Source organism: Montipora capricornis, chromosome 6 (assembly GCF_036669925.1).
Source record: "Montipora capricornis isolate CH-2021 chromosome 6, ASM3666992v2, whole genome shotgun sequence".
Classification (NCBI taxonomy): Eukaryota; Metazoa; Cnidaria; class Anthozoa; order Scleractinia; family Acroporidae; genus Montipora; species Montipora capricornis.
Genome location: NC_090888.1, coordinates 36,164,925 through 36,177,993, shown reverse-complemented (window position 1 = coordinate 36,177,993; position 13,069 = coordinate 36,164,925). Strand labels below are relative to the sequence as shown.

Sequence of the window (13,069 nt, the reverse complement as noted above, 5' to 3'; positions counted from 1 at the left end):
CAGCTAAGTGGATCATTTGAATCGTCTTGAGATGAAGTACCCTGATTCAGACCAATGATCTTGCTCTTCTATCCGCAAGGTGAGGGAGAAGAAAGCATTGAGGAGACTGGGTTGACTAAACCGTGCTTGTGAGACTGAGGTTAAGCGGCAAACTACGAACGAACCGTTGTCACTTGCTTGGACGTACTGAGCAGGATACGAATGCCAGACTTCAGAAAGCAACAGCAGTATTCAATAAGTTGAACAACTGTTATGGTGAAGGAACACTTTGTTGACTATGTACACGAAATTAGTTGTTATTTTGAAAGTAGTCTAACCCGTTTACGTTGTTGCTAAAGGGTCATTTTACACGGAGACATCTTTGATGTTTTCAGTAAATACGTGACATCACTGTCACTATTGGTTGATGTTTAGCGGTGTAATGCGCCCTTGAGAAGGATGACAAGCTAGTTGTTTGACAACGGATGAAACGGCATCTGGAAAACAATCACTGGATCTCTGGCAAGATCTGAACCTGCGTCCTCCTTATCTCCTGTTGAACACTCTACGCATTGAGCAACAAGAACTCCTAGAGCCAGGTCGCTTATGTAGGTTCCTCATACACCTTATTCCAAAATGGCCGCCATTTAAATATTCTTTTGTTTTTATTCAAATAAGCTCTTGATGCCTCGTTCTTAAGCTTCAAATTCAAAAGAGTATTTTATCTTGAACGAGGCAACAAGGGCCAATTTGTATCCGCATAAATCAGCGGCCATTTTGGAATAAGGTGTATAGACTATTCCTTTAATTCGGAAAGTGAATGTGCAAGTAGAGCCAATCCACAAACGCGCTCTACCGGAAGATGATTGTTAAATATTCAACACTTCCCGCCCCTTTCCCCTCTTCCAAAAAAATTCAATCGTTTAGATTCAAATTTGCCTTCTATAGTCCTTGGATTTGTCTCACCAGCTACAATTAACATTATTCGAGAACTTGGCCAGTATATATGGATACTGGTTGAATGCAGACCGCAATCAGTCAATAATATAGCTGTACTAAGTGATGCCATGTTTCGTGATTTTTGGAAACACTTCGCAAAAAAAAAAAAACACCCGAATACAATTCTGCTATAGTCGTTTACGTCTCTCCGCTGTACTTAGCAACCATTCTACAATTTTATACAAGGCGTTTTGATTCACTGATTTCACAGTCACCCAAGTCCAATTTTCCACAAGTTTTCTTCGCGATTAAGATATTTTTTTTCTTTGCGAGTATGGTTAATTCTGCGACAGAACATTTTAGGGAGAAACATATTTCTGTTAGTGAGTAGACAGAAGCAAACAGAGGTATACTTTAGTTACTGGCTTTTAGGTGTAAAAGCTGTACTGTAGTTCACTCTGTGATAATACAACTTACTTCAGAAGAGTAGCAACGAAATGAAGTGCCTAGCTGACTGGCAGAATTTTTTTTGGTTTTGGTTCCGTTCATATGGTTATTTAATATAACTATTCAGTGTAAACTGCTTTTGCCATCTTGGGAATTTCCCTCCCTGAAAATGACAAGAAGGCGGCGTCATCCAATTGTGATGACGCTGGTTATGCGATGTTGTTGCGGGTTCGATTCCCGCTCTGAACTAGACGGTCAATTTGTCTTCTGAAGCCCCGAATTAAATTCATGCATTGATTTAAGTCAATGTTGGCCACCCTTTTAATTTGGAAATACCCAACGTGTTGCCTCCTGCTAGTGTGTGTTTCATGATTATGCCCCGTCTGTTGTGTTTGCAGGATGTCTTCCTCAAGGTGATCCGACAAGAGGGTTTGTTTTCGCTGTGGAAAGGCTTTACTCCTTATTACTTCCGTCTGGGACCACACACAGTTCTAACCTTTATTTTCCTTGAGCAGTTTCAGAAGTTGGCCAGACAACACTATGGCGTTGCTTCTACTCTCTGAGAACACCAAGGATCTACCCTACCTCATAAGTCAGCGTGTATTTTTCTTTTTAATTTTTTCACTGGGTATGATGGACAGCAAATACAATGTTTTGGGAAAATTCTTGGAGATTCTCAATGATAATAAATATTTAATGGCATTATCCAAGTCGAGTTATGCGCAAACTATGAAGCAATTGGTGCTGAGGAGCAAGCTGAAGCGGGGGCGCATTTGCTCTTTTAAACCAACCTTGATGTTTTCCTACGGGACGTCAAAGATAGTATATATATAGTGAAAAACATTACTTTTCCCGCAAACATCGTATCTTTTTTAATATTGCCTCAATGGTCAATGGTCGTCAGTGATAATTCATCCAGACACTTGTGTTAGCCTATGCAATGTAAGAAAACGCCCCTCTTAAAGTTTAGAGATCTTTGGATCTATTTTTGTTTTATTTTTCTCGTTTCTCTTCCTCTTTTACGGTACGCCAAATCGGGAATGTTCCTGTACCACGCTTTACGGATACTAAGGAATACCGTAATTCGCTAGTTCTCCCGTCTCAGTAATAATTGAAATATATATAAACTTTTTATTCTGAACTTCCCTCACAGAGAGTCTTCTTATTTTAGGAATTGAAATGGTTACTTTATACGATTTAAGAAAATCCTAGGCTACCGACAAGTAGTTGCAAGTTTTCCCTAGACTGGTGGTGGCGGCGATTGTTTATCCTGAATCATGTGGTGTTTCGAGAATTGAATAAGAATTTCCAATTTTGTAAAGATAGAAACACGGGCTAAAATTACTGTAACTTGCAAACAAAATAATATTAAATGATCGAATAATCAACATGTTTTGTAAACTGAAGATGCAGTGTTTGAAAACAAATGTACCAGACTGTCTCACTTTGGAAACTGTGTGGTTGCTCAAGTTATTTTAACTAGACGCTCCATGAGCGTACACTAGGTTGCCTGGGATACGTTTACTAAAAAACAGAAGAGACTGAGTTGGGTGGTATTGAACTGCAACCTTCCAGGCAATTTTTCAAGTCGGGGTCATTAAGACAATTTAGGGGTCACCCAGAAGTCGTACCACCAGAGGCCCTTTGGCTCACACGTTCATACGTCGAAAGAGATCTTTTTCAGAGGTTAAAAACCTGGCCACCAGCCTATTAAGCATTTGTCAGAAAGAAAAAATTCCTGTCATCTTTATAAAAAATAGGCACGCATTGCGTAGGTGTGGTAGTGCAGTAACACAGCGCTTTATTCCTTATTGTCAACTGAGCTGCGTTTTGTCTTCGAGGAGTTCAAGTTGTCGTAGCGTAATATGTAGCTCTAAAGTACAGTATTGTTTTGGTATTGTATATCATTGTAGTGCCATGGTAGAAGTCTTAGGTAAATAGCCCCCTGAGAAGACATGTGGTTGTTAGCAAAGTACTAAACCCAGAAAGATTGAAGAAAATAAAAGAGAATCGAAAAACCTTGGCTGCTAGGATGACATGCTGATCACTTCCAAGTTCCCTTCCAACTTCTTTTTACCACAAGTTTAAGCGCGCCCTGTGAGATTCCGACAGCGTTGTAATATAAAAGTTCACTGAAGTTAACCCTGTCCGGCGGGGTTAGTGTCTAGATGGGTGATCTAAAAAATATACCACTTTGCAACAGAAGCGTAGAACCGAAAACTCTATTTTAACGCTCAAAAATGCGAACTAAATAAGGTACATATTTTCTTAGCTTGCTTTATGCAAAACAAATATTGATCAAAAGTAAAATAAATATTGATACACAGTTTTTAGGAAGAGCAGAACGACGTTTTCAGGACGGTCGATCGAGAATAAATTATTTTGCCATCAGAAACAAAATTTACGACATGAGAACAACGTTAATTTTGAACCGCGAATATAAAAAGTTACCATCAGCGAAAAACATTTTGGGAGATTTTTGCTACGTTCAATTTTGTTATTGTACTTCTGGCTGCACAAGTAAATCGTAAAATCGAAAGTGACATTGAATTCAGCGGGCGCCGTGATCAAGTTACCGCGGCGTGTTTACTCGCGAAACAGTGAAGCGTCTGTGTCAAATGATGGCAAGATACCGGGTTTTTGTTTTTGTTAGTTTTCTTTTTCTTTAAAGTGTTATAAAGTTTGACAAGAAATGTGCGAATTCAACACAAAGATCACAATCGTTGAACTTTTGAGGTTGACCGTTAATTGTACGGTGGCCCAAAAGGGTCAACCACAAATCAGTTTATCAAAACACGACACAATTTCTCTAGACTCAAACCAATTTACCAAAACACAAATCAGTTTACCAAAACACAAATCAATTTACCAAAACACAAATCAATTACAGAGAAAAATTGAATGGCAATGGAAACTTGAAATTGCTCTTCTGTTTGATACTAACCCCCCCCCCCCCCCCCCGTCTTAATCGTTGTTATGTTTCTATATATATATATATATATAAATATGTACTTTGGTACGTGCGACTTGTATAGTATGCTGTTTGTTATTAGTTGATTTTATTCTTTATGTACATTGTTATATTGTTGTGTTGCAAATTATCAAATAATTTTCTCAAAACACAAATCAATTTTCTCAAAACACAAACCAATAATCGAAAGACTGGGCACTTGCTTTGTGATTAACAGAGAGAGCTTGGAAGGGACTCATTCCCAGGATTTTCCGCGTCCAACATGGCGATTGTTTCACCATGTGACTAACCAAGATACTGACAACTCTTAGCGCGTTCGGTCACAGGCACCCCAAGCTCAGTGTGAGTATGGCCGACAAAAATGTAAGGATTTGTATGGGAATCTCGATAAAAAGCTTAAGAAGATAATTATATGAAAAATTTCTCAAATAAAAAGCCCAACCTTATTGCCAACGTGGGCAACTTCCTTCCTGTGTGGTTATTTTCCAGCTCCGACGCGATTTGAGCCATTTCTCAATTGCGTGGTAGTCAACGGAATAATAAAATCCCAAGGCTGGAAACTAAATTCTCAGGTGCCACCAATTTGAGTCAAATATTCCAAGATAAAATGTTCCCACGGTCACAATTCCACATCACAGTCAATTGACAAAGCTTGAACTTTCATCTCAACCCACCATCAACGCAATAGCAGTCCTGCGAGCGATCTCAGGCGGTAATATTGCAAGAAAACAGCTTTCTAAACGTACGCTTCCACACCACATAGGCCACGGCTTCGACCGTTGATAACGAACTGAGCCTTACCGGGGTGGCAGACCGTAGTTTTGTCAACCGCAAATTTCTTTATTCCCCAGGGTCCAGACATGACTTCAAAAACACATTTCGGAAGCCGGAAAGCGTTGAAAGATGCAAGAATGAAAGCCGTAGTGAACAAACTTTTGCGCATTCATGCCGCTTTTACTAGGTAATAGGACTTGTACGTAGTAGGCTCATCGCGATCGTAACTGTATTTATCAAACCTTCAAGGAATTAACATTACTTATGCAAATAAAACTTGGTCCCGTATTTTGTCAACCGGAGGTTAACTATCAACACAGGTGGCCCAGAGTCGGAAGTTAAATAATTATAAGGATTTGTATGGGAATCTCGATAACAAACTAAAAAAGATATTTACCCGCAAAAGTTCTCATTAAAAAAGCCGTACTTTATTGCTGTGGTGTATTTCTCGCTTTTTGTGTGGTTATTTGCCTGATTGAATGCGATTTAAGCGACTTCTCAAATTCCCGGGTTGTCACTCGTACCTAAATAAAGGAAAGGCTGGAAAGTAATTTCTAGCTTACCTCACATCTCGCCGATAAAATCACACTTCTGCGGCATCAGTCACACTCAAACTCCGGCGATGGCCACACGGATAAATTTACTTCTCCTTGACCAAGTTTCAACGTCCAGCGAGGATCCATTGCTGAGAAACAACGAAAAATATTCAAATTTTCAAAATCCTTCGAGGCTCGCTTGCAACGAATTTTGACACGGCTGGTCAACCGTTCACTTATTTGCTCTCACCGTATTTTTGGAAACTTAACTCTAAGTCTACGACATAACTCTATGAAAATGACTGAAAGAATAGCTGTCCCCTGTCAACCGCAATTTTTTTTATTCCACTGGGTCTACTGACACGACTGTTTTCTCTCAGATGCTAATAATTAAATTTCACTGGCTTCAGTAAGTCCAGCAACAAATATTCGAAGCACAATATCCTACCAGAACAGAGTTTATTCGCATGTTAATTCCTTGAAAGCTTGAGTCAATGCAATCATGTCTGGACCCAGGGAAATAAAGAAATTTGCGGTTGACAAACGGTCTGCCACCCCTGTAAGGCTCAGTTCGTTATCAACCATTGCGGTCGAGAGGTTGAAAAATTCTGCGTTAAATGTGGCAATCCTACGGCCCAGAACTCTGACGATCGTTCTTCTGGTTGCGAAACGATCGAAAGTCATAGCAACAATACTGGACGCTCCGGGACTTCTGAATTGCTATATCTCCCAGGGAATTGGTTCCAAAGCTCAATACCTTCATGAAAAAGAAAAAAGATGAGCGGATGTCTCATTTTAAGAGGAAGAACAAGAAGTTGAAGAATGAAAAGGACGAACCCGTGACATAAAACATAGGAATAATGCGTTACGTGGAGGAGGAAAGTATGCTAAAGCCTCAGCGAGGAAAACGTCTTCCCATAAGGCTTCCTAAAACAGCCGATAGTGAGGAGGTGCTAAAGTTAGCTGTGGCTATCTGTACATAACGAAAATGAAATTCTCTACAGCTCTGTGAAGTCCTACAAATTGCTATACCCAGATGGAACTGAAAGAATCTGATGAGGCATTTAGTTTACAAAGATAATTGAGAATTGGGAAATCCTTATAACAGGTTAACATTGTATCTTTGTGGTTCTTCAGATTACCTTGATTATACCTTGAAAGGCCTTGTTAATGTCATTTCTAATGGTAGTGCTAGCGAGGGTGATAGTGAGAAGGATTTTGAAGAACTGGGTGAACCCATACAAAGTAAAATCACGAAGTACACGCATACCAGCACTGTGGCCTCAAATACAGAAACTATACCAAGCGATTTGCCAGGTCCTCTTCCCATCACCACCTCCTCTGTGTCAGGTAGTATTAGTGTTCATGAATGTAATGCTAGTGGTAGTGGTGTCATTAGTAGCAACAATCTAAGCCATCCTAGTTGTAGTGCGAGTGCTTCAACCAGTTTCGCTGCAGAATATCAAATTAAAAACTCTGGGTTTGAGACTCTGAAGGAAACATTTCCACAACTACCTGACAGGAAGATGCATGAAGTATTCAGTGATAGTCAAGACATAGAAACTGCAATTGCCAAACTCTGTGAGGATGCAAATGCTGGTTCTTCTTCAATCATAAGTAATTGATGGGATTGACAGTTATGACGTCAATGACTTTGAAAATGACATTTCCTTAAGCAATGATGGATCTGGATCTCTAAAAATTGTTGAAAGTGAAAAGAACATGATGGAGAACCAGGAAGACATCTGCACAAAACTAAATGAACTATTCCAGAAATGTAGCACTTCAGGAAACAAGATTAGGCTGAAAGTCAGAAGAAGTTGCCGGTGCGAAGATACTTTGGCAAAAATGAAGAGAGTAAGCCCTGACTGTTTAAATGGCATTGTAACTGTCCATTTCATTGGATAACCTGCAGTAGATGAGGGAGGACCACGAAAAGAGTTATTCTTCCTGATGCACAAGTATATGCAGCAATCGTCAAGTCTGTTCACGGGGCCTCCTGCCAGCCGTAGATTCGTCAACAATATGATTGCCCTTCAGAGGGAAGAGTATCTCCACTATGGTGTTATTCAGCGCTATGACTATATCAAGGATCAGCAGGCCCTCAATGTTTGCTGCCCCTATTTTTGTCTACATACTGTATGGTAAATAAGATGCAGTGAAAGTTTCTGTTATAGTGACCTCACAAGTGGAAACGTTAGAACAACTTTAGAAGAGCTTCAAGCCATCAGCGACCCAGTAAAGTTCAAGCAAGAAGCTTCTTTTAATACTTCTTTAAGGTTCAAAGCAGGATATACAAAGCCTATCGTGGCTTTTGAAGACAAACAAGAATTTATCAGATGCATCTGCCTTCACCAGCTCATTTTGTCAACCCAGTCGGAAATTGATCAGCTTATTCAAGGACTGATGGCAAATGGCATCTTGGATGTCATTAGAAACAATCCAGACAAATCTCGGAAGTTACTGTAGCATGATAGCAATGAGAGGCTAACTGCTGAGATCGTAGACAGCCAGTTTCATTGCATTTTTTCTGATCAGGGGAGCAACAAACGAACAAGTGAAGAAGCTATAGCCTTCAACTTCTCACATTACCTGGAAGATGTTGAACAAGGTTTAGTGACATCAAATGTCCTAGATCCTGACACACAAGAGATTCACACCAGTAAAGTGGATCTTGCACATGTTTTGCATTTGGTAACAGGATGTGATGCAATTCCTGCTAGTGGATTTGACACAAGTTTAACTATCATGTTTGATCATGATGAGCCCCATAGGAAACTATCAGCAAACACCTGCTCTTGCACCCTAAACTTTCCAGTTTGTGATTTGCTCACCAATTGCGAGCCATTTAAGAATGACTTCACGGAATGCATGTTCAGCTCACCTGGTTTTGGTAAAGTTTGATTTATGTTGGGCTGTAACACATAGTCAAAAGTAGTTTTCAACCATAACCTAGTTATGCTATATAAAGTTCACATTTAGATAATTTGGATAAAATGACTTACTGTTTAGTTCTGTAATTTCAATACACGTATTCATGATGTTATACTTTAATAACGATTTTCCGCAAACTGGCCGCGGGAAAGTTGGGGCAAGAGACTGGGGGAACGCTTAATGGTTGACTTGACACACGCTGATTGACGTGTTATTAACAAATTAGCCAATAACAGATAACTATGTTAACTTCCATCAAAACAAACCGAAGCACCGAGGAAACACCGAGGAAACACCGAGCGATCAATGCAGAATTTGCCAGTGTGATTTTAAAGTTAAATTTGTAACGGCAGCTTCTCAGCCGTGTACGACTGGTTGTTTCTTCCGAGAATTTGTTTAAACCATCGAAAAGAAACTTACGGACAAATTCTAGCTGATATTTGCAGAGCGGTTGGAATAGAAGTAATCGAAAACAACAGCCAATTTGCAGAACTTGTAAGCAATCCGTGCGCTCGTAAAATACGAAATTTAGAAACATAACTCGGACAGAGTTCGATGGGTAGTAACTAGTAGTAAGGCCGTTAAATGCACATCTCCACCAAAGCTGACCATAAAACCATTCAAGAGGTTTTAGTTTAAAACTAGCGACGGTTTCAGTGCGACTTGCTGGCTATTTCTTGGTGCAGAGTGGTTGACGAAATGGATCGTACTAAATCTCCTGGAAATTACAGGAAAACCACCGCGCTAGTTTGATAGTCCACAGTACTTTTTTGGTCAAATCGTCACGAAATCGTAGATGAAATAGCAAGTTAAAGTGCTTAAAAAATCGCTTGACTGTACAAAGGAACCGCTTTCTTCTCACAATAAGAGAAGATTTAACAGGCTGCAAAATTGTCTTTATCTTGTCTCAATCCATGATATAGGACTTAAGCTTACATTAGGCAAGGTAAGCACAGAATTTGACGAATTTCCTTGATCCTTGATTCCTTTTGAGTTGAATAATGCATACCGAATAGCTAGTCCGCTTCGTTTTGTGTTGTGTCTATGTTCTCGTTTGCTTGCTTTTTTAACTTATGGTATACTTATTCTGATTGTGCGTCAATAGATCATATGTTAAATTATTTAATATTGTATATTTTAAGAGGGAGCTCACAATCATAAGCCCATAAGGTTTCCCCGTGAGCTTCTTCGCCAGAATTTTAATATTACTGTAGTTATGACGAATTTCGTAAAACATCTGGCGAACAAAATAAACTGAAACTGAAACTGAAACTGCATTTTTATTAATTCATCCTGCGTAAATAAAGTATCTTTTGCAAGAGAACGAAAAGCTTACTTCAGTCCAGTCCAAACTTTTCGTCAACAATAAGCTTGCCAAAGTTTTCTTAAATAACGATCGAATCTTTTGCTTTTAGTGAATTACGGAAACGCTTAATTGATAATTTTTCAGATTTTTGTCATGATGTGCGGGGTGCGAAATAAAAGAAAAGGAGAACAGGCTTCTCGAGTATCATCGTGATTTCTCCATTTCAAAATAGCATACGATTTAAATGGAAATCTGGACTGCTTGGACGATATCCATTGAGGGAAATTCAGTGTTATTACTAGCAGTGGCTAGGGTCTGGCATGGTCTGGCATGGGCCTCGCCCTAGAATGGAGAAGTAAGGCGCCTCCTTCCCTCCACTAGCCTGGGTGTTCACAGTTGGGCCTGTGTTATTACACCCGTAGCCCCCCTCGTCAGGGTACGACATTGGCGGTTCTGGCTACCAACTCGATACCAGTTCCGGCACTCGGCAGTGATGTCCTCGTCAACTCGGCAGCATCTCTGGCACCCGGCAGTGATGTCTTCGTCAACTCGGCAACATCTCTGGCAACAAGCAACAGAAGAATTATGCAGTCGTCTCAACTATGTTGTGCCACTGGGAAACATGATCTTCTGCCAAGGGACACTAATGTGCGCCGTTTAGTGTCGTCATCGCAGGTGCAGCCTCACTTTGATAATATGATGGAAGTAAATTTGAATTTAATCGATCAAGCTACCGCATTCGGGGCAACCGATGCGCCACAGGTCACGGCTGTGGTGAATAAGAAGCGAAATCCGTGCAAATCACTTTCTTTAAAGCTTGGTGCATGGAACGTAAGAACAACAAACGACAGTGATGGTTCAATCAGACCCGAACGTGCAACAGCTATCATATGTAAAGAGCTAGACAAAGCTGCTATCGACATTTGTGCGTTAAGTGAAGTCCGTCGTCCTGGAACCGGAAATCTTGTGGAGAAAAGTCATACAATCTTTTGGAGCGGGAGTGACAAGAAAGAAGCTGGTGTGGGTTTCGCAATCCGCAATGATCTCCTCAATCAGTCTGATCTTAACCCAATTCCAATAAATGATCACATCTCCACATTACGAGTAATGTTGAAGAATGATGATTATCTGACGCTTATCAGTGTGTATGGACCCACCATGCAGAGAACTCAGGAGGAAAAAGAACAGTTTTACGAACAACTAGGAGACTGTTTAGAGGATGCACGAAATGACAGAATTGTTGTACTTGGTGACCTAAATGCTCGTGTTGGAAAAGACTGGTCGTCCTGGCCCTCAGTAATCGGAAAACATGGCGTCGGAAACATGAACTCAAATGGACTTATGTTACTTGAATTTTGCTCTAGATACCAATTGTGTGTCATGGGAACCATGTTTCAAATGAAAAATAGTCTAAAAACCACTTGGCAGCATCCTCGATCCAAGCATTTTCACCAAATCGATCATGTACTTGCCAATACTCATGCGAAACAGCACATCAATGTCACCAAAATCGACCCCGAGGCTGATTGCTTTACGGATCACAAACTGCTAACGTCGAACTGCAACTTCCGAATCCAACACAAAAAGAAAGGATTGAAACCTCCTAAAAAGTTCGACATCACGTTAACGTCAGAAAAGAAACAACGCTTGAAATTGTTTCTCGATGAAAGGCTACCGGATTGTAGACATGATTGGGAAGAATTTAAAGTGACTTTACAAGAAGCTGCTAAACATACCTTTGACCAAAAGAAAAAGGTATCGAACGACTGGTTTGATGATCGAGATGATGAGATTCAACAACTCCTGAAAGATAAACGATTGAATCGAAATGAACTGCGCGATCGTATCAGGCTACTGAAAAATCAATGGTTTCAAGAAAGAGCAAATGAAGCTGAACGTTACGCTCAGTCCAAAAACCACCGAGAATTTTATGCAGCTGTCAATAAGATTTACGGTCCACGGAGCAAAACAACACACCCTGTTCGATCAAAATCCGGTGTCCTTCTTACGTCATCTCCAGACATCAAAGATCGATGGGTAGAACACTTCAGTGAGCTACTTAACCAACCGACCGATGTTGACGCAAGTCTCATTGACGATATCGAGCAACTTCCGATTGATGACACGCTCGACCTCCCTATAACCGAAGAAGAACTTGACACCGCACTAAAAAATACCAAACTTGGTAAAAGCCCCGGTCCTGATGGTGTCCTGCCAGAAGTACTTGTGCACGGTGGGAATACCCTTAAAGCCTTCCTTTTTGCAATTATTTCAATGTTTTGGGTGACGGAAAACTTACCATCAGAAATCACTGATCCGAACATCACCATTCTCTTCAAAAAGGGAGATCGTAGTCAATGCGGAAACTATCGAGGGATCTCTCTCCTAAGTGTGGTGGGAAAAGTCTTTGCTGACATCCTCTTACAGAGACTTAAATGCATAGCTGACAAGGTTTATCCCCAGTCCCAATCCGGTTATCGCGAAAACAGAAGTACCATTGACGGAATCTTTACCCTGAGACAACTAATGGAGAAAACCAAAGAACAACGTCAAAACTTGTACATCGTTTTTGTCGACTTTACCAAGGCATTCGATACAGTAAACAGAGAAGTTTTGTTTAAAATCTTGGGAAAAGTTGGTTGTCCTCCAAAATATACCAGGCTGATTCACAGTCTCTACTCTCAAGTTCATGCTCGTCTCATTGTTGATGGAATCTTGACCGAACCGTTTGAATATAACAGTGCTGTGAAACAAGGTTGCAAGTTAGCGCCCACATTGTATGGAATCTATGCTGCCGTACTTCTCCTACTCGCATACGGGAATGTTGGCCACCAATTCAGCATAAAGATCAGGTTTCGGTACGATGGTGATCTCTTCGACTTGAGGAGACTGAAGGCCAAAACTAAAACCTTTATCGACTTCATCAGAGAAGCGCAGTATGCTGATGACATCGCAATCTTCAGTGACTCAGCACTTGGACTACAGACTTTGCTCACAGCCTACAACAGCATGGCAAAACGGATGGGTCTGTCTATAAACATCAAAAAGACCGAAACCATGTGCATTGGTCCTGAAGAACAGTTCTTTATCGATGGCATGCCAATCAAAAGTGTGAATCGTTTTAAGTATCTCGGGAGTATTGTTACCAGCGATTGTTCAGTGAATGCGGAGCTCATCACGCGT

The 13,069-nt window shown here is 40.5% G+C and overlaps 1 protein-coding gene across 1 annotated transcript in view; it reads left to right on the top strand.

The window, feature by feature from the left end:
* LOC138052033 (mitochondrial 2-oxoglutarate/malate carrier protein-like) overlaps positions 1–3,383 on the top strand; it is a 41,069-nt gene extending 37,686 nt beyond the window's left edge. The window contains exon 11 of the mRNA XM_068898385.1: positions 1,764–3,383. Within this exon, the coding sequence (XP_068754486.1) occupies positions 1,764–1,928 (165 nt within the window). The 3' untranslated portion in view covers positions 1,929–3,383. The remainder of the gene's footprint in view (positions 1–1,763) is intronic.
* Positions 3,384–13,069: the final 9,686 nt, after the last annotated feature.